General features: G+C 43.0%; 3 protein-coding genes across 4 annotated transcripts in view; 2 read left to right on the top strand and 1 right to left on the bottom strand.

Annotated features, from left to right (window-relative positions):
- ANKFY1 (ankyrin repeat and FYVE domain containing 1) overlaps positions 1-16,659 on the top strand; it is a 34,135-nt gene extending 17,476 nt beyond the window's left edge. For both annotated transcript variants that reach the window (XM_068656191.1, XM_068656190.1), the window contains exons 10-25: positions 207-406; positions 894-991; positions 1,375-1,597; positions 2,707-2,805; positions 4,062-4,215; positions 5,459-5,627; positions 6,179-6,297; positions 6,662-6,818; positions 8,067-8,267; positions 9,331-9,507; positions 9,933-10,080; positions 10,339-10,429; positions 11,300-11,424; positions 11,631-11,777; positions 12,257-12,347; positions 12,804-16,659. In XM_068656191.1, coding sequence (XP_068512292.1) covers positions 207-406; positions 894-991; positions 1,375-1,597; positions 2,707-2,805; positions 4,062-4,215; positions 5,459-5,627; positions 6,179-6,297; positions 6,662-6,818; positions 8,067-8,267; positions 9,331-9,507; positions 9,933-10,080; positions 10,339-10,429; positions 11,300-11,424; positions 11,631-11,777; positions 12,257-12,347; positions 12,804-12,936 — 2,332 coding nt within the window. In that variant the 3' untranslated portion in view covers positions 12,937-16,659. The remainder of the gene's footprint in view (positions 1-206; positions 407-893; positions 992-1,374; positions 1,598-2,706; positions 2,806-4,061; positions 4,216-5,458; positions 5,628-6,178; positions 6,298-6,661; positions 6,819-8,066; positions 8,268-9,330; positions 9,508-9,932; positions 10,081-10,338; positions 10,430-11,299; positions 11,425-11,630; positions 11,778-12,256; positions 12,348-12,803) is intronic.
- Positions 16,660-18,450: 1,791 nt separating this feature from the next.
- Positions 18,451-22,647, bottom strand: CYB5D2 (cytochrome b5 domain containing 2). Its single transcript, XM_068655937.1, has 4 exons — positions 22,404-22,647; positions 22,184-22,324; positions 21,684-21,870; positions 18,451-20,117 (listed from the first exon to the last, which is right to left on the bottom strand). The coding sequence occupies exons 1-4, from the start codon at positions 22,627-22,629 to the stop codon at positions 19,904-19,906; spliced, it is 768 nt and encodes a 255-aa protein (XP_068512038.1). The 5' UTR covers positions 22,630-22,647; the 3' UTR covers positions 18,451-19,903.
- Positions 22,628-22,716, top strand: part of ZZEF1 (zinc finger ZZ-type and EF-hand domain containing 1) — a 60,046-nt gene continuing 59,957 nt past the window's right edge. Inside the window, 1 exon segment of the mRNA XM_068656377.1 lies at positions 22,628-22,657. Coding sequence (XP_068512478.1) covers positions 22,628-22,657 — 30 coding nt within the window.

Raw genomic sequence — 22,716 nt, 5'->3', positions numbered from 1 at the left:
TTAATTTTGTAGTCAATAAAAGGCATCTTGCTTGTTTCAGAGTATTCACAAATCCTACTGTAGCTCCAGTTACTTTGGAAGTTTTTAAGTAAGCAGAAGTTGTCAGTGAGGTATTGAATAAACTAGTACAGCTTTTCAGACACTTGAAACTTAAGCAGCATCTGGGACCACTTTCTAAGTTGAGGAATATTAACTCTTACTTTTAGACTAGACCTGGAGCTGAAGGATCATGAGGGAAGCACAGCTCTGTGGCTTGCGGTTCAGTATATCACTGTATCGTCTGATCAATCTGTAAACCCTTTTGAGGATGCCCCTGTTGTAAATGGAACTTCGTTTGATGAGAACAGTTTTGCAGCAAGGCTGATCCAACGAGGCAGCAATACAGATGCTCCAGACACAGTAACAGGTAAAACAGAGGTTTGTATTCCCATATAGGTGGAAGGCTTGTGAGTTAACTGCCTAGTGTTGGCTGCACTCTGTGGTCCAAATTACTCCAGCCTGTCCAAATAGCATGGAACGAGGCAAAAATGTTTGTGGAGCTAAATGAAGTTTTGACGGTTATTGCTGCGTAATGAATGGCATGGGTAGGTGGTAATATCTTTACCCAGAGCAGAAACATTGACAGGTCATGAGCAGTACTTGACCTGCAGGAAGTGACGGAAAATCTGGACTCCTTGCTAGGTCCTAACGTCCTCTTTACAGTTTCAAAATGTGTAACTACTAAATAGTGTATGTGACAGTCCAGCGTTTCAAAGGCATTACTAACAGGTGGGATTTTCTTTTTTGGCTTCAAGCTTCAATGTTATAAGGTAGTGGGGAATGTGCTAACTAACACTTTTAGTGTCAAGGTATGGTTGCAATAGTACTCTAATAGCATTTGTGTTTTTCCTTAGGGAACTGCTTGCTTCAGAGGGCAGCTGGTGCAGGAAATGAGGCAGCTTCTCTCTTCCTAGCAACTCATGGAGCGAAAGTCAACCACCAAAACAAATGGGTAAAAACAGAAACTTCTAGACTGTCTGAAAATTCCCTTATTTCCTTTCAGAAATAAGATGGCAGAGATCTTTGTTGCTAACCCTAGCTTAAAGCAAGTTTAAACATCTGCTGAGCCTTCTGCAGGTTTTCAGGTATTTACTAGTGATCAGACAACTGTAGTATAACATTCTAGCACTGTTCTAGCAGCATTGCAAGTTTAACTGTTCCTTCAATGCTTGTTGTAATAAGGTCCCTAGTATATGTTAACTCATGTAGCTGAAGGTCCAAAAGAGCTTCAACTACTAGTGCTTAAGTTTTTTCACACCCATTTGTGGGCACAGTAGTTGAAAAGCTATCTTTCTGATTTCTCAAGCTGTTAACCTAGTCCCCTGTTTGTTTAAGGGAGAAACACCACTGCATACTGCCTGTAGGCATGGCCTAGCAAACCTGACAGCAGAACTTCTGCAACAAGGAGCCAATCCAAACATCCAGACTGCTGAAGCAGCGCATGGTCAGAAGGATGCGTCTTCTCCAACAGCAGAGAATGTTTATCTGCAAACTCCCCTTCACATGGCTATTGCTCACAATCACCCAGATGTGGTATCAGTCATCCTGGAACAAAAAGGTAAAGTTTTACTAGTTCAAACTATATTGATGCTTTAGTGGATTGGTATGTCAAGATGCCATCTAAACTGTGTTTTGATAAGCTACTAATCAAACATGCTTTTCTGTAAACCTTGTTTAAGTAGAACAATTAACAAGACTGGTTAAACAGTTGTCTTAAAACTCAAATCGCCTGCTTGTTGAGACTAGAAAATTAACTTGCTCTAAATAGTCTCTATTACTGATCTCTCCAAACTTTCCACTGTACGTAATGGACTTGAATTTTAGCCCCAGGTTGTATTCTGACTGTACAACTGAGATTCCCTTTTTCTCCGTGTCCAAGTATATGGTTCAGGTAAATGCAGGAATTGAATACAGATAAAGGCATCTTTCTGTGGTGAGACTTCTGCCTTCTTCAATTCTCAGTAAGATGTTTTTGTACAGAGTAGTACTAGAACTGAGACAGAGTTGAGTTGCAAATACTGAAAAACTGGTAGATGACAGTTCTACACTTAAGGGACCTGGGGTATTTGTTAGATGCTACTAGTTCAGCTTTTCCTGTACAGCACCAGGAAGTGAAATAGATCTTGCTTCAGCTATTAATTTTATCTCCTACCAGACATGGCATTTGGAGAGAATAGGTGAACTGGGGAGAATATCCTACATCCCAGGGAGCTGAGAAGGAGGGATGCTGCCACCATATTGCAGTATAGCTTACAGTGAGGTCTTCATTCTCAGAGCTTTGGGTAAGTGGCTGTTTAGAAACAGATAGCAAGGGAAGCAGGTTAAGCATCTTAGTCAGAGTGTTGGATGTTTTTTAGTATAAGTGTTAAGATTAGGTAGTATTGGTCTTCACAAGCAACATTAGCACCTAGGAAATTGAAAGTAACTTGCTCAGGAAGAGATCTTTCAAGATGACTGACGAAAGGAACGTTCTGCTTTTAGGGAAATGGTTTAGCAGTGGACTTCTAGTGTTAGGTGGTTGGTTAGACTTGATGACCTTAAAGGTCTTTCCAACCTAAATGATTCTATGGCACTTCAAAATTTGACACTGCTACTCCTGTAACCTTCAATCTGCAACTGCAGGTCAAATACAAGAATGCTCTAATGGAATGATTTTTTTTTTCCTAGCTAATGCTCTTCATGCTACCAATAACTTGCAAATCATTCCTGACTTTAGTCTAAAGGACTCGAGGGACCAGACTGTGCTGGGATTGGCTCTTTGGACAGGTATGTGCCTATCGAACAAGATAAATAAACTTTACTATGATGAAGGAGCTATGATGTGAGTGAGATTTTTGGGACAAGCCAGTGGTTGTTGTGTATTCATGGCCTGGCTTGTGCTGCTAATGAAAAGCTGTCAAGGAGAGCTTTAGATGATTGTTTAGCTTCTAAAATGATGTTCACATCTGGCTTGCCAATAGATTTCCAGCCATACAGCTTCACTTGTTCAGCAGGGGATAGCCTGAAGCCTCTTGCCTACAACTGCACTTGAAGTTGTGTAGAATTGTACCACTGCGAACTTTTGGTGGTTTTCATTTGTATCCATTTATGTTGTCTCTTCACGGTTAACTCTGTAAAGGTCAACATTACTGTATTATCCAGCTTCTAGCACTAAGGGAAGGTGAGCTACGTTAAGTAGCTGTGAAGTGGAATGGAACTTGGAATACCGCTTCAGGATTTTCTTCTCTGAAATGTGAAGGGGAATGTTTTGTGGAAAAACAGATGTTTGCAGACAAGTGGTGCTTCTACCATACCAGGTTATGCCCATAAGAGAGTGGTTATGTGGTCACCGCTGGATCGGTGTGGTCCTACTGAGCTGGAGACAGTAGCTGTGTGGGGAATGCCTGCTCATATCTTGGGCTTAAGAGATGAGGCAGAAAGCTTAATGAAGTGCTTTGCACAGAAGTACTAGATGTCGTCCATGTGTAACAAACATCTTTACTCTCAAGGCTCTTGTGTTTTTTTTCCATTTCCAATGAAAGGAAACAAACATATCTTTATCCTTACCATTGTCCTGATCCACCTGTGAGGTAAGGAAGGACTAAGCTAAATATCTAAATACAATAATATTCATGTGAATGGCTTATGAACATAATACTAAAAGCTAATATGATTGCTGGACAAAAGTCTGAGATGGTATGAAGTATTAGGCTAGGTGTGGTCGTGAAGGACCATATTAAATTTAGGTTGGCAAAACTAATGGGGAATCTGCTGTGTATCATACCATAACTTTTTTCTTAAAGCAAGGCCAAAAGGAGTCAGTAACCAGTATTTGACAGGTCTGTAAATGCATTTTTAAGCTGGGTAGAGTCATGAGTTGGCTTAGCTCATGTGTGTGTATTTTAGTAGGCTCTACGCTAATTCAATACATCACTTTTTTGTAATTATTGAAACCGAAAGCTTGAAGTTTTATTTTTTATGCTTCAGAGGGTGTCTGTTTTATAGAACTGAAGGCAAAATACTAATGAGCTGTAACTCTTCAGGCATGCACACGATAGCAGCTCAGCTGCTTGGATCTGGGGCATCCATCAATGACACGATGTCAGACGGACAGACTCTACTACATATGGCAATACAGAGACAAGATAGTAAGAGTGCACTCTTCCTGCTGGAACATCAGGCAGATATAAATGTCAGGTAAGATCTTAACTGATACAACACTGAACAGGGTATATATTTAGCAGCAGGTGTGATGACTGCCTTGCTCACGAGAAGGAGCAAAAGGGGAGATGCTGCTCTCTTCTCCATGTTGACTTGTGATAGGACCCAAGAGAACAGCATGAAGCCGTGTCAAGGGAGGTTCAGACTGGACACTAGGAAAAGGTCCTTCACCAGTGGGTGGTTGGGCACTGGAACAGGCTGCCCCGGGAAGTGGTCAGGGCACCAAGCCTGCTGGAGTTCAAAAAGTGTTTGGACAATGTTCTCAGACATATGGTTTGGTCTTTGGGTGGTCCTGTGCGGAGCCAGGAGTTGGACTTGATGATTGTTGTGGGCCCCTTCCAAATCAGGATATTCTAAGATTGTATATAGAGGCTTGAAATTGTTATCAAATCATGGTTTGTGCACAGTTCTGGATATGACCCTTTTTATGGCACTAGTTAATGCTGGGGAACCTATGTGAACATGGATCTACATACAGCTCCATCAGTCTAGTTGAAGCTGCAGAGGGAAATTTGGCTCTAGGTAGACTACAATCTTCTGTAACAGACTCAATTCCTAGAGCCATGGTACTGTCTGATCTATACTATCTGCTCATACTGTAGTCTCATCTATTTGCCAGCTTATTGGAGCTGCATGTGTTCTGCTGTCTAAACTAATTAGATGTAGTCCCAACAACAAAGTTCAGATAGAATTAGTCTCATGAGTATCTCTAGACAACTGATACTAGACTTAACAAAACGTTTATGTGCTTACATGACTGACAGGCAGTCTTTGAAATTTGGCTAGCTATGCCTAATGAGTGTCAAGGGGACAAACTGCCTAATAGGGCTAACTAACTTCAGTTCTTCAACGGTTGGTATCTCTCAACCATTTGAAGTGTTACCACAGTGCAGATAAACATGTTACGTTCTGTGATGTTAGGTAAAGGGAACTCTGTTCAAACAATGGCTGTAATTAAGGAAAGGGAGGTAACTCTGGACCAAGAACCTTAACACGATTCTCAAACTTTAGAAGTCACTCCTTTGCTATTAAAGGGGGAAAAAAAGGTAAACTACATAGCTGCAGTGAAAACCTAACATGGTAGGTTTGCCTGACTAAACATATTACCACAGCAAAAATAAAAATGTGGAGATATTTACTGGAATAGCCGAGAATTTACTGTAACAGAGATCTAACTCTTTAAAGGGGTAGTAACATGTTTAAACTATACCTATTGCAGAACACAGGATGGAGAAACTGCATTACAGCTAGCTATAAAAAACCAGCTCCCTCTTGTGGTTGATGCTATTTGTACCAGGGGAGCAGATATGTCTGTGCCAGATGAAAAAGGAAATCCTCCTTTGTGGCTTGCCTTAGAAAATAACCTGGAAGATATTGCGTCAACTCTGGTAAGACTGTTAGTTGACTTAATTTAGTCATGTTCTTTGAGTATCTCACTAGTGGCAAAGGTCTCACCAGCAGAAATGAATTCAAATGCCTGAAAAAAACAGAGTAGTCCTATACTATTTAATTTCTAGAGGTTTTCCTTCACCAGAAGTTCTTTTTTTTTGGGTAATCTTTTATAAACACTGTAGCTTACATACCCAAATACCTCACAGCCACTATAATAACATAGAATAAGCCATCTGGATTCCTGATGCTGCAAAACAGATAAAGGATTTACCAAAAGTATCAGGCTGTAGCATGCCTGGCTTGTGTAATGACCAGCTTCTTGAATAAAACGGAACATCTACGAACCTGGATTTTATTGCATCTTAAAGTTTCATCAAGGCCTTTAGAGGCTCTCCCTTATTCCTTTTAAAATTAGGTTCTATTCAGATGTAATCCAGGAGGAAACTTAATCAAACTTCCTTATGACTCCTAATAAATGTTATCTCCAGCAGACTCCTACTACTTCATATTGAAAACTTCACTTGCTTCATTGTGCTTTTCCTTCCAGGTTAGACATGGCTGTGATTCCACCTGCTGGGGATCAGGACCGAGTGGATGCTTACAAACTCTTCTTCATAGAGCTATTGATGAAAACAGTGAACAAATAGCGTGCTTTCTTATTCGCAGGTCAGACACTCCCTACCCTTCCCCTCCCCCTCCCAAATGCAAACTTTCTAACGTGCTTGTACTTATTTTCCTAATGTAATTGAATGCTATTTTGAGTCAGTAACAGGTGTGTGCTTCATTAGACTTTTGGTGAGTGAATGGCACTTATGGAATCCTGACTAATATTGAAGACACCGACACATTCTATTATCTAAATTGTCATGTTCTTGATGACGAGTCAAATTAAAAGTAGGAGTTTGTGTTTATATAGGATGTGTTAGCAGATGCTGAATCAGCCCTTGTGGAAACCTTTCTCTGACCTTTGTTTGTAACTGTTTAAGTCAAGATGAAATTTATTAAATTGACTGTGTTGTGCTTTTCTTAGTGGCTGTGATGTGAACAGTCCCAGAAAGCCAGGCCCTAATGGAGAGGGAGAAGAAGAAGCTCATGATGGACAGACGCCCCTACACCTGGCAGCCTGCTGGGGTCTAGAAGAAGTGATCCAGTGCCTTTTGGAGTTTGGTGCCAATGTCAATGCTCAGGTACGTATTAAAATGGTGCAGTTTCTTTGAAGCTGGTTCTCTAACTTCAAAACAGTGAAAACAAATCTCCCTTGCCTGTGTATTTTGCTTCATAGACAAAGAACAGCCTACTGCTATGACTGAGCTAGTGCAAGGACTGGCTGCAGTTCTGCTTTTTTCCTGTCCCTTGTTACCAGGTCTGGTAGTCATCTGTCCACATGTATGGTTCCTTCAGGAAGCCATAGTGAAGGAAAACAGTGATATAAAAAACTTCTTGTAGTGCTAGGTTTTGGTTTTTTTTTGGTGTTGTAATGATCCAAGTTAGACTCTTCTGTTCTTAGTGTGAACGAAGGGTAGGAGTAGGGCTGTATGCTGCAGCAACTGGTCATTAGATCAGCTGTAGTGTAAAACTCCAGAATATTGGACTGTTAGTTTATCTGGGAAGCATTTCCTGCTATCAAATAAACCAAGGTGAATCAATTGTGAGCTACGCTTCAGAATTCTTGATCATACAGTAGTCCTTAAATAGAAGCTAGACAAATTGCAACAAAAGAAATAAATGTGTAGCATTTCCAGGTGCTGATGCTGTTGAAAGCGGCATTAAAGAGCAACAGAACAGTCACAAAGCTGCTGTGGCTGTAAACTCTTTCTTGATGCAAATGATTAAAGGCCTTATTTGAATTTGATAGACTGTACTGTTTGCATAACAAACATGCCGAACACTTAACATTTTTCAGTGGGTGAACTTCCAAGTGTCAAGCTTCTTTCAGAAAACTTAGCACAAGTGCCTGAGAGTCAAGCCAGGGAAATATCTGATGAATGTATGGAAATGATACGACAGATTTGAACGCTATTTTTGTACATTGTTCTTTCAGTTAAAAATAAAATCTACAAAATTTTAATAATATAAGGTGTTAACATAAAACTAACTAATATTAGTTTAAAGCATTCTTTTAGAATGCTTGCCTACTGTCATGAATGTATGCTCATCTCTGCCCCCAAAATGTCTGGCTGCATGGGAAATGTTACCCTGAGCTACTTAAAAGGCTATATAACACAGAGGATTGAGGTCAACCTATTTGGAGGAGCAAATACCAATTTGCCTCACATTGTGGATGTGAGCTCCCATTGCAAGTGCTTTCTGTCCCAGCTGAAGGCTACTGGGTAGGTCACAAGAACTAAGCAAAAAGCTTCCTTTGTTTTTCAGACATGAGAAAGATTTGTTTATTGCTACATCTTCATGTAATAAACTTCATGGTCTCCTTCTAGGATGCAGAAGGAAGAACTCCAATCCATGTCGCCATTAGCAATCAACATAATGTTATAATTCAGCTTATGATTTCACATCCAGAAATCAAGCTAAATGTGCGTGACAGGCAAGGAATGACTCCCTTTGCATGTGCGATGACGTATAAAAATAACAAGGCAGCTGAAGCAATTTTGAAGAGGGAGCCAGGAGCTGCTGAACAGGTAAACTGGGAGCATTTAAAGCATACTGGTCTTCTTGCTGTACAAGTCTACAGTGACAGGCACTCCACAAGCAAGTTTTGCTGTATTTTGTGGCTTTATATGCCACAATGTTTGCCAAACTTCAATTTTCTATGGCAGGATTTATTAGGAAACTAGATAGGCACATGCTATGTGCGAGTGAGAACGTCGAGGGTTAGTGTTTCATCAAACCTGGTCAGTACTAAACTGAGGTACAGGCAGAGGAATATGAGGAGAAAGTTCTAACTACTCGCATGTCTTGTTTCTGTAATAGCACATCACAATGTATGACCTAGCTCTTATAAAGCTATCCAAAACAAACTGTCCTGTAATAATTGAATAATATGTGTTAACATTGCACTGATGAACTGGAAAACCTCCAGACTTCAGACTTCTAGTGTGACACTTCAGGCAGCTGTTCAGGAATTTCTTCCTACACTGTAAGTTTAATTACTAGTGATTACTAGAGTGCTTAGGGAGCTCTTGTATCCATGTTTCAGATGTATCACATACACAGCCAGTTCTGAATATGCTTTAACATCAGCTCAGGACGAAGATGAACAGCATGCCCTTGGCATTTAGCCAAAAAAAGAGCATATTTTGCATTAGTGTGGCAGAATTGTGTGTTGCTTCCTTCTGCGGTAACTGCCAGATTGACTGAAGTTTGTCTCATTTAATTGAGTTTATCATCAACTGTTGCTCCATACTTAGTACAAAAGCTAATAGCTACAAAATAGCTACAAAAGCTGCTTGTAATACTCTCCAGTGTGTTGTCAAGAAATGACAAGGTTAAACTAGAAATAAAGGGGTTTGAAGCAGACTAGAGTACTAGAGTGAGCCCATGCAGCTGATAATTTCTTAGTTCAGTGTGTTTGCTAGTGACGTAAGTAAGTCTCTAATGCCAAGCAGCAAAAGGAACAGGAGTACAGTTTACATCAGGTAGAGGGAGTAAGTATTGTACATCTTGGTAGAAGTGTGTTCTGTGCATAACTCTTTGCTGTTCTACAGAAATAACAGGGGTTTTGTTTTGTCCTCTTTGCCACAGGTGGACAACAAAGGCCGAAATTTTCTGCACGTAGCTGTTCAGAACTCTGACATTGAGAGTGTGCTGTTCCTGATAAGTGTACATGCTAATGTAAATTCTCGCGTCCAGGATGCATCCAAACTCACACCTCTCCACCTGGCTGTACAAGCCGGCTCAGAGATCATTGTGCGTAATTTGGTATGTACTGGAGAATCACTGTTCCCTTCTGCTTAGAAATACATATTCTGCATTAATGCAGATTGCTTATAGGCTGGAGAAGTCAGCTAAGGGTGGTGCTACTTCTGAAGCAGAACTGTCTTGCATAAAGTTAGCTTGGCTCAGATTGTAAGCTGAGCTGCGTCAGTGGCTTTTGTATGAATACATTTGATTTACAGCAGTCACTGATGTGGCTCAGTGTAAAGCAGGAACCTTACTTTACACTTGCTGCAGATCAGAACGTGTACACAAGATGCGGCAGCTCAGTGTATATATTTTTTGTGTATATTGGGTGGAGGCCTAGAAATATTTCTGTGCAGTGAAGTCTTGTGGGCTTCATTCAGAAAGAAAATGTTGGCTCATAGCCCTGGAAAACATTGAACGTATTCCTTCTTGCATCTTGACAGCTGCTTGCAGGTGCCCAGGTGAATGAACTGACAAAGCATCGTCAGACTGCTCTTCACTTAGCAGCTCAGCAAGATTTGCCCACAATTTGTTCAGTCCTTCTGGAGAATGGAGTAGATTTTGCAGCTGTAGATGAAAATGGAAACAATGGTAAACTTCTAAAGTTTCACAAGTAGATGTACAAAACTTCAGTAGTGCTGCTACTAATGTCTCCTGCTGGTAGAAAGAGCCCATTGAATGGGCTCACTTCTCAAAGATTAAAAGGAAAATCCAAGAAATCAAAGCTGGTGGAAGGAGTTTTGGAGAGGGGAGGTGGGGAAGTAGAAAGGGACCACTTAATTTTATCAGGGTGTAATTACTGCTGACATGAACTACTCAAATTCTTGAAGCTTCTCTTCTACTTTTCAGCTCTTCATCTGGCAGTGATGCACGGCCGTCTAAACAATATCCGGGTCCTCCTCACAGAGTGCAATGTAGATGCTGAAGCCTTTAATGTTAGGTAACTACTGTAGTCTTAATAGGCTAAAAGAATGATTTAATTAAAATGTGTGCTGGTGTGAGTGGATACTGTATAATATAGTGAGCTGATTGAGGGAAGTGATTGTTTTACTCAAGTACTGCATGCAATTTTGGGTACCACAGCATGAGAAGGACATAAAACTACTAGAGAGTGTCTGAAAGGGCAAGAAAGATGGTGAAGGATCTAGAGGGCAAGATGTATGAGGAAGAGCTGAGGTCCCTTGATTTGTTCAACTTACAGAAAAGGAGACTCATGACAGCCTGCAGCTCCCTCACGAGGGGAGCAGAGGGGCAGGCACTGAGCTCTGCTCTCAGGGGACAGTGACAGAACCCGAGGGAACGGTGTGGAGCTGGGACAGGGGTGGGTTGGGTTGGATACTAGAAAAAGCTTCCTCACTGAGAGTGCAGTTAGGCACTGAAACAGGCTTCCCAGGAAAGTGGTCATAGCACCAAGCCTGCCAGAGTTCAAGAAGCATTTGGACAATGCCCTCAGACATACAGTTTACATTTTAGGAAGTCCTGTGTGGAGCCAGGAGGTGGACGCTGATCCTTGTGGGTCCCTTCCAACTCAGGATATTACGGTTCTATAACCAAAGCCAAATGTTTTTTTTTTATTTGTACACCACTTTTGCAGTGAAGTGCACAGACAATGCTGTGTGTAAACAGTATAGATATTAACTCCTTCTTGGCATGCATAAAGTAGGCAGCTGTATATGAGGTTCTGAGGTGTATATATGTGAGGTGTAGCATTGTTTAAGTGTGAACCAGTTTCTAAAAGATGATGGCTAGTTGGATGAGCAACTGTAGTTGCAAACAGAGTTTGATTGAGATAATAAATTCCTCTCCCCAGAGGCCAATCACCAATGCATATTTTGGGACAATACGGAAAAGATAACGCAGCAGCTATCTGTGACCTCTTCTTGGAGTGCATGCCAGAATACCCTCTAGACAAACCTGATGCTGAAGGAAACACAGGTAGGTGCGACTGAACGGCTATTAAGCTTGAAAGTCACTCAAGTCATATTACTGGTATGTCATTTTAAAGCTGCACTAGTTGGCAGTAGTATGTTAAGTACAGAAAGATGCAAACATTGCGCTGAAACTCTCCTGTTCTGGACTAAGTAAAATAACACTATCTCCACTCCATTAGCTCTGACATGCCTGGCTTTTATTTTTTTCAGTGCTTCTCTTGGCTTATATGAAGGGAAATGCTAACTTGTGCCGTGCAATAGTGAGAGCTGGGGCTCGTCTTGGAGTTAACAATAATCAGGGAGTAAATATCTTCAACTACCAAGTTGCTACAAAACAGCTTCTCTTTAGATTACTGGGTAAGTACTGCTTGCTATGGTTGGAAGGTGGTTTAGCTTACGATTCTGAGATTCGTAGATAAAGAAAAAGAACTCTGGTCAGCTGATTTAGATGACACTAATTCCAGACAGGCTGAACTTCTGAGTATTCTAGTGCTTAAATGAGAGGTAGAAATACGCATTTTCTAACGATAAACTGAGAAATTGTCCAGTGCAGCCCTGTCAGACTTCTCCATCCTTCCAGAAAAATGAAGCAATGTTCACGGGGAATGCTGGCTGGTATAGTAGTGAAATGTAGCTTAAAGCTAGATGCTGCTTTATAACTTGTACTGTATTCATCGCAGTGACTATACATCTTCAACAAACAAGATGGCAGCTACTGCAAGTGAATCAATTATACTGAGAATTACCTAAAGCTGTGGGAAACGTCCCCTTAATCTTACAGTATACTTAGGAGGTGTCAGAGCCCATTTTGCCTTTACGTTTTTACCTCTTAACAGATATGCTGACAAAAGAACCTCCCTGGTGTGATGGCTCCAACTGCTACGAATGCACTGCCAAATTTGGAGTCACAACAAGAAAGCATCACTGGTAATGTGTGACACATCTTGCTGTGCTTACAAGGAAACAGATTCCCATTCCAAATGTTGCTAGGCTTGTTCCTTCTGGTGCTTTAGAAAGCCTTCATCCTAATGTAGGTGTATAACCAGTAATCCAGTTGAGATATTCCACCCTAATTTAGTTAACTTGGGTCTAGCTTGTGCTCTGGCTTAAGTCATATCTTAAGCAGTTTGTGCATTTAAAATATTCTTGATTTGCTGGAAATTAGAAGTCATGTCAAAGTTCCTGTAATAGAATAGATGACTTCAATGCCTATTTTCATTAGTGGGGCTGACTTGCTCTGAAAGAGGTGACAAAAACATACCATTTCACTCGCTACCCTACCTTTTTAATGATGCTGTCATTGATAAAGGATATCAAGCAATAAAACCCTGGTGTTTACTGCAAGGAGAGCTCACTTCTCTCCTACCCCTCTTCTTTCAACAGCCGACACTGTGGACGCCTGCTCTGCCATAAGTGCTCAACAAAGGAGATTCCTATCATAAAATTTGATCTGAACAAGCCAGTTCGAGTCTGCAACATCTGCTTTGATGTCCTGACTCTGGGAGGAGTTTCCTAGTATGCTGTGGAAGCAAAGGGATTCCTGGTCAGTTCTCCTGACAGCAGCTGTGCTTACAAGCCCTCTGGATAGGGAAGAGGAGGCCTATACATGTCTTCTGCAATAGACTCAACTAATTAAGGACCCTGTTATGATATATTCTGGTATAAATGACTTTGTATGACTGTAAATGTATTGGGCTGTGATAGACTTCACTAGGAATTCGAGTGGATTGTTGAAACCAAGTGACAAGAGAATTTAGACCCTCTTCTAGTTGCAGTGGGGTATGGAAGCTGAAATGTAAGGCTGGTGTTTGAGTTGACATAAAACAGGTCTGTCCTTGATATGGTGCTTTGCACTGAGCAACTCTATTAAGTCCTGTTGCTTTCAGGCTGCTTAGTAGAGATGGCATTAAGTTTCAGGGTAACCAGGTATCTTTCTTTGCTTTGTCTTAAAGATTAACGTTCCCTTTCTCTAGAGAAGACTTCTTGTGAAGCTAGGCTGAGCTGTTACAACCACTGTTCATTTCAAGAAACTTCAGAAATGGGAGTTAGTTCTAAGCATAGCTCAAGAATTGTGGCCTTACAACAGAAAGCTTTACAACATCTGATGCAAAGCAGTCAGAATTGCAGATCCACGTCTTGATACCTCCTCATTAGTGTTAGCATGTTCAAGAGAAGTGCAAGATTGTTTAACCAGTAAATACTCTTGCTCGTACCTGCTAGAGCTGTCAGAGACTACTTTGTTGCACTTTCATATCTACCTTGCTAGTCCTTCCAAGTCGTAAAACTTGTGTGAATGACCTTAAATGTGCTGAAAGGCCTAAGCTTATGCTAAATGGAGAAACACTAAAACTGGTTGAGTAATCTAACTCGCAATACAGCAATAAATGCTGAAGTGCATTATGAATCCCGTGAGGGAGAGTAGCACTTTCCTTTGGTTTAAAGACCCTGGTTAACTGCTGCAGAAGAGCCAATAACCCTACCAGTGTAGAATGTGCTGCACCTTTAAGCATTAAATTTGGGTTCAGTCTCAGCAGGGTTGCCAGCAAGTGGGAGCATATTTGGAGGTTTCCTATTAACATAAAGCCTCTGGCCTTGAAGGAAGAATTCTGGATTAAGTTGCAGTGTTTTAATCGAAGCTGGTCATGTTCTCTTAAACATGCTGAATCTGAAACTCCTACACCACATTTTCTAGGTAAACAGGAAATCACTTTGCTGATAAACAGGGTTGTGGTTTGGTGGGCAAAGGCTTGTCAGAAGAAAATGTGTGCTTAAGCAAAAGTACATGGCATGTTAAGTTTTTTTTTTTTTTTCATCCCAAGAGATAAATCTAGTTTAGACTCAACTTGGCATTCCTCATCTCTGTTCCATGAACTGGTACGTTTACTTATGGACTGGCACATGAGGTGTGCAGTATGGAAAAGATGATGACACGTTGCTCTGTTTGGAATACTGACTTGTCAGTCTTAAGAGTAAGATGAGATGATGATAAACCAGACTGCTGCTTTTATAGGAGACTTGCCTGAGGGTTTTTCTCAAACTTGTACAAAAAATGATGGGAAAGGGTATAAACACTGTCATTTGCACAATGAATTTCACATCAACTTCATTTGATCCGCACTTCAATCTTCCAATATGCAGATATTGTAACTGGAATCTCACTCTTGTAACACTAGAAAAGACTAATGGATGATGCAATACAAATTTGCCTCACTATTTTATGTCTGCTGCTGGCATGTTCCAATAGAACGCCCTGGGTAATGCAACTGGTCTATGTAACACAAATCCTAATATAAATGATGCATCTGTCATTTTGTTGTCAACTGCATTTTAGGCTGAGATGAATGAGATGGTAAATAATGGTGTCTGAAGCATTAAACTGCAAGCTAAAGCTTGTTTTTTTTTTTTTTTTTTTTTTGAGTGGAATAGATTGTGGAAAAGATTGTACTTCTAGTCCATGTCTTTCCGTGTTTCAAAATACCATTGACTGCAAGTCTCTAGCAATGAAAGATAGTGATGGATAGAGTGTGGTAGGCCTCAGAATTCTTGGCTATAGCACATCCCATGATAACACGTTAACTTCCTTCCTGGCTTGGAGCTGCGATGCTGTGAAGTAGTAAGTGACTGAAAGACTGAACATAGTGATAGAGGAGCGTTCTTCCAGGGCTGCAGCTGATGGACTTGAACTTAATTGGAAAGCTGCACAATGCGAAATTGCTAAAGCACTTAAATTTGACCTTTTCAGCGACTTCCTTGATGGAAGGTTCAAGGGAACAGTGGCTCTATTCCAACAGATTAAATAGCCTTTTAAATGTTTTTAAAAATGCAGATCTTGTGAAGATTCAGCTTAACTGAATGTGAGTTGAAGGCTGGCTGGTTGATCTTTTTAAATGTAGAATATGAAATAAGACTGCTTGAAACTTTGACGAGGATCTGGGAAACTGTACTTAATGCTCCATTTGTCCTTTCCAGCCAATATTCTGCTAGCTTTATCTTTCTTACTGAAGTCTGCAAGGAAAGTTACGGTTATTGATAAGCTAATAGACAGCCTGAAGCATTCATCAATTTCAAAGCAACTAAATCCAGCAAATCTGATCATTTTTAAAGTGCCTTTGTGATAGTTTCCTTACAGCCAATTCTCAATAGCTTGCTTTCTGTCATAGTTAAGGGGGAAAAGCCTCACAACTTGAACCAAAACCCCATTTTAGTTTTCTTCTTCTAGTTCTAACCAGCTAAAGAGACCGACTCTGCCAAACAACCGGTGGGGTCAGTCCTTTATGCAGTCTGCCAAGTATTGGTCCGAAGCTCAGATCTCTGAGATTCTTTTTGGAGTTTTGCTGGCAATGCTCCACTGCAGAGTACAGATGTGAATGGAGGCACTTGGTAATTTAGTAGTGGTCAACACATTTCTAGCTCCATAAGCAAATGCACTTCCTTTTTGTAGCATACTGCAGTTGTGACCAAAAACCCCACCCCTCTTATCCCCGCTGTCTTTAAGCGGTGTCTTATAACTTGAGACTTGAGTCTGCCAAGCATTGAACAAAAGGGTATAAAGAAAACAAACTTTCTGTCCCTGGAAAGTGATGCTGTCAAACCAGGCTTAAGGCACTTCAACAGGGCTAGATGGAAAGTCTGTGGTAGTTCATAATGTAGCTTTTTGTTCCGAGTCTGGATTCCTTTTGATTGTAGTCATCCAGCACTTTTATACAAGCACAAAATGTGGTCTGGCTTAAATTTTAATTTGTGTATCTATCTGAGGAAGGCGTAATCACTGTTTCACACCACTAAGTGGAGTGAGAATGTTAGTGTTAAAGGTACTAACAGAGCGTGGCGAGTTGCTTGCTAAAAGCTGACAGATGCCTTAATGACTTCCTGTGCTGGAGATCAATGGCTTGTACAACTTCTCACATAGTGCTTATAAATTAACACCTAACAACAAGGGAGGCCATGGCTGGATTTTTTTTCTTGTAGATCAAATGTTAGTAGGCAACTCCTTTTTTTTTTTCCTTTAACCAGCAGAGTTGAATACTGCAGCAAACTCCGTTCAATCAAAGCATGTATAAGTGATTAAAAAGTAACCGAACCTTCTAATACCCTCTGTTGAATAGAAAAGGAAGTCTTAGAACAATGGCATTTTATCTGCAATGTTTGTCTGGAGTCATTGTAAAAATGTATTTTTCCAATATGCATTACTTTGTTGTGTAATGATTCTACTTGTAATAAAATGCATACTTAGATAATGCATCATGAGGTGGAAACCTTGCTAAGAAAGTATTTTCTCTTGTGGAGACAGCTGCCCCGCCCCATGCTATGGTTACTGAGGCTGACAACCCACGAGGAAAGCTAGAGATTAAATACCCAATCAGGCATGACAACTTATTCTCTGTTCTGAAGTTATTCTAGGTATTTATTTCCATGCTGTTTAGCTGCTACAGTGTCCTTCTGGCTGACGAGGTCTGGTGTTCTCCTAGTTTATACCATGTAAGTCATCTTGAATGCCTTATAGAAGGCATACCTATAATCCTTAAAACAATCCCAACTTCCTACAGGCCAGAGCTGTTCTGCTGACTGAGCTGCTCAGCCCAGATGCACTTAAATGGACACGCTGAGCCAAGCTGTCTCTAAGCAGCATTTGTTTGGGCGTTCAGTCAAGAACTGGCAGGCACCTCCTCTTTCTCAGAGCATGCAATTGCTGTCGCTTTGCTCCAGAAAAAGGAAAGTAGCAGTAGCAAGACCAACCAAAACATTGTGAGGTTGTGATGCATTAGTCTTATTAAAAAAAAAAAAAACAAACACACTTAAGTACAGCTAATAGAGGTGTTGTGAGCTTTATTAAGCGTTGTCTCCGTTTACTTGACCCTGTGTAGCTCCCTCCCCCGGGAGAGTTTAGCTCAGCTTTTGAATTAGAATAGTAGAAATAAGATAATCTTCTTGGAGCACTTCAGGTCAGTAAGGGAGTCTCCTTGTTTGCTTTAATAGATGACTTATTCCCGGTAGAAGACAAATTTTTTCCTCTAGTGGTTCCAGCTAAACTGAGGAGTGAGCTTTGAATTATTTTTCAAGTTGGTTGACAAATATGTTGGAAGTTAAAGCAACACTAACACAATTCCTAAAAATCAGTCTTGCCTTACTTATTTTTGTGTAACTGTTAAGATCAGTTCCTTCCCCTCAGCAGTTCAGTGCTATTTACTGAAGAATAAGAGCAGTCTCAGCTACACATGATGAAACTTGCTAAGAAGCCACAGAGCTGGTACCTTTACTGGGAATCCAGCTTGTGAAAGTGATTTGCACTTAAAATCCTACTGATTTTAATATTTCATACTTTAGCATCTCTTAAATTTATGGAGGTTATTTCAAAAGACGCTTGTCACTTGCTTCAGTTGTAACCTGAATGAATTCTTGAGGGTGGTTTGAGGTCAGTTGTGTTGCTGACCTTTAAAAGCAAGTTGTTGCTGAGAAGGCACGTGTCCCAAACCAAATACCATGCTGACCTTTATAGTGCTCCCACCGAGCTGAGACAAAGCAGCACTGCTCTGCAGTCCTTCCTGCAGCTTTCACACACTTCTAGTGCCTTCAGGTTTGCTACATGAAGTTGCCCAGTCCACTCCCACAGATGGTTTAAGCCCAAGGCAGCACTTGAGTTGTGGAGGATGACTGAGGACTTGACCAGTGTGATGGCTTGACATCACAGGCTTGACATCAGGAAGGGGTTCTTCACAGAGAGGGTGGTTGCACACTGGAACAGGCTCCCCAGGGAAGTGGTCACTGCACCGAGCCTGTCTGAATTTAAGAAGAGATTGGACTGTGCACTTAGTCACATGGTCTGAACTTTTGGGTAGACCTGTGCGGTGTCAAGAGTTGGACTTGATGATCCTTAAGGGTCCCTTCCAACTCAGGATATTCTATGATTCTATGGCTCTGCTGCCCCAACCTAGACATGCCAGTGACAACCAGTAAGGGCTTGCACATCATCCTGAAAGAGCCATAGAGGACTTATCTTAAAGATGGTGTTGGAAAAGAAACACAACAGAACCAGGTTTAAAAAAACAAACATTTATTACAATTAAGTATGTACATGTTTAGATTGCTGTATGGTTCTCATCCATGACAGCTGTAGCCTCATTAAACACAACAGGTGAAAAGTGCTGTAACATGTTCCTGCTGTCACTGCAATGATTATTCTTGCTTTTAAGAAATGTTGCTATGCCTCCCATAATCCCACTACTTTATTAACTAATTACTTCAATGTGTGAGATTTTCCTTAGGGGTAGTGGCAGCTCAAAATGGAATTAATTTATAAATGCCTCCCAGCTGTTTATAAATAGGTGCTAAGTTGCCTTGAGGAGAAAGAGCTGAATACAGCACGGATTTTTGTGGGTTTGTAGGTAACCTGCATGCCTCTCATGCAGCTACACCACCAACCCATTCCACCAGTAAACAGCCACTGCCTCCCCCCCAGTCTGTCTTAACAGCACCAAGGCCCCTCGTCCTCAGCCCTGCACAAAGTTGTGATGATTTGACTTGCTCTCCTGGGAGTAACTGGTTAACGAACTCTGCCAGATCTCATAAAATATGGGCAGCCTTTAAGGGAGCTGGGCCTCGTGAGGATACATCAAGGTTAGTCTGATGGACACATAAATTGGAGATTATAAACCAAGATGGAAACAGGAGGCAAATTACAGCAGGAGGGTCATGTTGCTACATAGCTTTTATTATTGCCTAGTTCGAACTACCAATTCCTAAAGTTTAAAAGCAGTGAATGAGAGGGTCAGGGTGGTGAGGTTAATTTAAAGCAGCAATCCTCATAGGTGGCTTCAATATCTTCTTTGCTCCCTATCTAATACAAATACCAAATGAGGAAATGCAGCTCTGACCTTTGCCTCCTATATTCCAAGGGTCTGATAAGCAGAGCTGGTGTGTGACAACCGCACCAGCTCCTGGATGCTCCATACCTCAGTTGTAGGGGAAAGTGAGGCTTTTCCCTCCTACCTGTAAATTCTTTGGAGCAAAGCAGGTGACTGGGAAAGAGCATTAACACTACGATGCACTGAGCACGTTTCAAGTGACAGTGGGTGGTTGTGCTTGAACCAGTGCTGCTGCAGCAGTGCCTGTGCTCGCTGCCTTACTGTCCTGAAACACAACACGTTACCCTCCCTGACATGCACACAAGCAGCTGTTTTCTGCCTGTACAAGAAATCCATAGGATGCACAGCCTGAACCATACTTAAAAATGGTTTGTCACCAGATGTAAAAAATACTGTAAGCAAAACACTAAGAAAAAATTGCTGACTTTTTTTAGCCTGTAACAGTGTGATTTGGCTAAAGTGTTTCTTCCTTCTTTCAACTCCATCTCCACATGAAGTGACACGTAACACGGAATTGCCATCACTCCCTTTGCACAGATGGAAACGAATAGAGCTAAAAGTGCACACCCCAAGTACAACATTTCACCGGAGGGCTCCACGGCCCTCAGATCCCATACTCAGTCACACATCCAGGACACACTGCTCGGCCAGGGGGTGGCAGCCATCATATTCCTCCAGGTGAGGGTTATCCAGGTCACCTCTGTCACTGTGCTCCGTTGAGTCTGGCTGTCCCCAAGGGGGCCCGGTAGTTCTCACGCACACACACTGAGTCCCCCTCGAACCAGGGCTGTACAGCTTCCGGGGGACTCCAATCCAGTCTCTCTTCACTCCCCCACTACAAACAGAAAATTAAAATTGATTACAATTCAAACACCCAATTCAAAACCATGAAAATGTTTCCAGTAAATAGAGAATCATCTAGGTTAAAAAAAAAAAAAAAAAAAAAGATAGACCATCTGGGAGAGGCAAACTAACAATATGTACTCTTGGGGTAGACTTTGCCCCCAACATCTCACTGCCTTCTGATACCCAGTTATTGGCTGCACTTCAGAAACCTGCAGCTTGAACCCGGTTTCATCAGTGCTGCTACACGCACCCTTCTGGGAGCAACTAACTTCTGCTTCCCTTGTTTCTATTACTGGAAAAGGAATATAGCTCTACTTAGCACAGGGCGTCTAATGGAAAAATGCCTTTTTTGGGGCAGCTAATTGCTCACAGATGACCACATGCCTTCTTCTGTGAACACTGATTTTGAGAACTAGGGCAAAAGCAAAGAAAGCCTCAATTATTTCTCCAAGTATTTCATAGTGTCTCTTCGCAGGCTAAATCCTGCCTATTCCCCTAACTCCTGTTTTTTAAAAAAAATGCAGTGAACTCTTACACAAGAGACCACTGCACAACACCCAGTCCAGAGACTGCAAAGAGGTTCATTCATGTATAGGAGCAGATTCCCAAGGTACACAGTGCTAATGTGTACTTGTGTACTTCAAGTGAAGCCCAAGCACCCTGCAATGCAGTCTGCAACGTGATTTCAGCTAAGAACAAAGCAGTCCCTAAACTGAGGGAGGTACACAACTAAATATGACAAGTAGGAAATGACTGTTCAAAGTCACTTTAATGTAGCTTTAAGAGAAAACTGTTGTGGCAATAGCCTGTGAGACGGGCTGCAAAACAGTCTGAAAAACATGAGCTGATCCTTGGATTCCTGATAGGTGAGAAAGCCTGCCTGAGTGCTGCCAGCAGTCCCAGTGGGATTTCTGGCTTGCTTCCCTGAGAACAGGTGGATCACGTGCACGTGTGGCAACTTCTGAAACATGATTTTGCTTCCAGTGCAACAAGAGTTTGTCTCAGAAACAAATTTCCTGGAAGTGCCAACTATCAGGAGGAAAATTTATTTTCCTTGTGCCCGCTTACCAGGTCAGTGAGCAGAACTCCTCCCTGCTCCCTCCCGCTTGAAAACACTGACCAGCCAAGCCTGCACGTGTGTGCTCCTCCAGTCTGTGTGGAGGCTTTCAGCTCCTGCTGAACCAGCAGAGGAAATCTCGGTTCACACAGCAGCAGTGGTTAAACCTGGCACAGCAGAGAACAGCACTGCTGCTCCTCGCAGGTTGGCTCTGCCTCTGCCAGAAAGCACAGCCGCAGGAACACAGACAGGGGAAGGGACCAGGGCTGCCAGTCCTTAAAAGGGACCAGTCATGCCAGCCCTCAAAAGATTAAGACCAACCTATGCTCTTCTGTGGGGAAGCGTCTAGAGCTCACCCAAGACTACAGAGCCTGAAGGAGCCAGGACATCTTCCCATGCCGCTGCTGCTAGGACAAAGCTCGGGGTGTCCAAGCACAGGGGCAGAAGCGCCCTGCTCTGCTCTACAGGCTCCAAGCATGGCAGGAGAGCCGAGTTTACCTCTGCCTGGAGCACCAGAAGCGGCTGCCCCTGGCAGAGCTCCACTCCGAGTTGCAGGGGGGGAACTGCTGCTGCCGCCGGTCGCGTTCTGCCTTCAGCCTCAGGCCTTCTGCCATCGCCGCCTCCGCCTGCCGCAGGGCTTCTGTGGGCGCCCCGTCTTCGTCATAGAACCTGCCCACCAGCTTCCCTTGGAGAGAGGGGGCTCGATTAACGCCGTAACGTGGAAACACAGCAAGGCACGGAAAATGGCTACTTTTTATTTTTAATCGTTATTTAAAGAAAAAAGGAGAACTACACCACAGCATCCTCCCAGCGGGCCCAGCAGAGGGGCTTACACCCCTCCGTCTGTGGACCTCGCAGCGATGCCCCCACACCACCAAACCCCTGCAGGACGAGCTCGGGACCCCCCAGACCCCAAAGGATCCTCCCCACACACCACAGCCCCACACCCCCCAGCCCCTGCCCCTCACCGCTCCCCCCTCCCTCAGCCCGGTCCCTACCCACGGCGGTGTAGCGGGCGCTGTAGAAATCCACCCAGCCGCGCAGGGCGGCCAGCTCGGCCGGGCTCAGCTCCGAGACATCATCCACCAGACCCGCGGGGCTGAAATCACCGGTGGCGAGCGCCCTGCTCGCGTCCCTCCCTGCGGGCAGCCAGAGCCGGGTCAGCCCCGCGCCCCCCTCACACAGCCCCGCGCCCACCCCGGGGCTGCCCCCACGCACCCGCCAAGCCCTGGTACGCCCCGCCGGGCCCGTAGTGCTTGCGGCCGCTCTGCACATCGAAAACCCGTCCCAGCACGGCGAGGTAGAGGCCGGGCTCGCCCTCAGCGCCGCGGTGCCGCCGCAGCTCGGCCGCGCTCAGCAGGCGGCGGCGGGGCTCGAACCCGCGGCCCAGCAGCCAGGCGGCGCCCAGGCACAGCGCGGCAGCCACCGCCGCGCCCCTCCACATGGCCGCGCTTTGCGACACTTTCCTCGCCGTACGGCGGTGTGGCGCCTCCTCTCCCCCCGCTCCCCGCGGGGTGTGGCGAGGAGGAGC

This window comes from Anas acuta, chromosome 19, assembly GCF_963932015.1.
Source record: "Anas acuta chromosome 19, bAnaAcu1.1, whole genome shotgun sequence".
In the NCBI taxonomy this organism is placed as follows: domain Eukaryota; kingdom Metazoa; phylum Chordata; class Aves; order Anseriformes; family Anatidae; genus Anas; species Anas acuta.
This window is presented reverse-complemented; position numbering and strand designations above follow the sequence as displayed.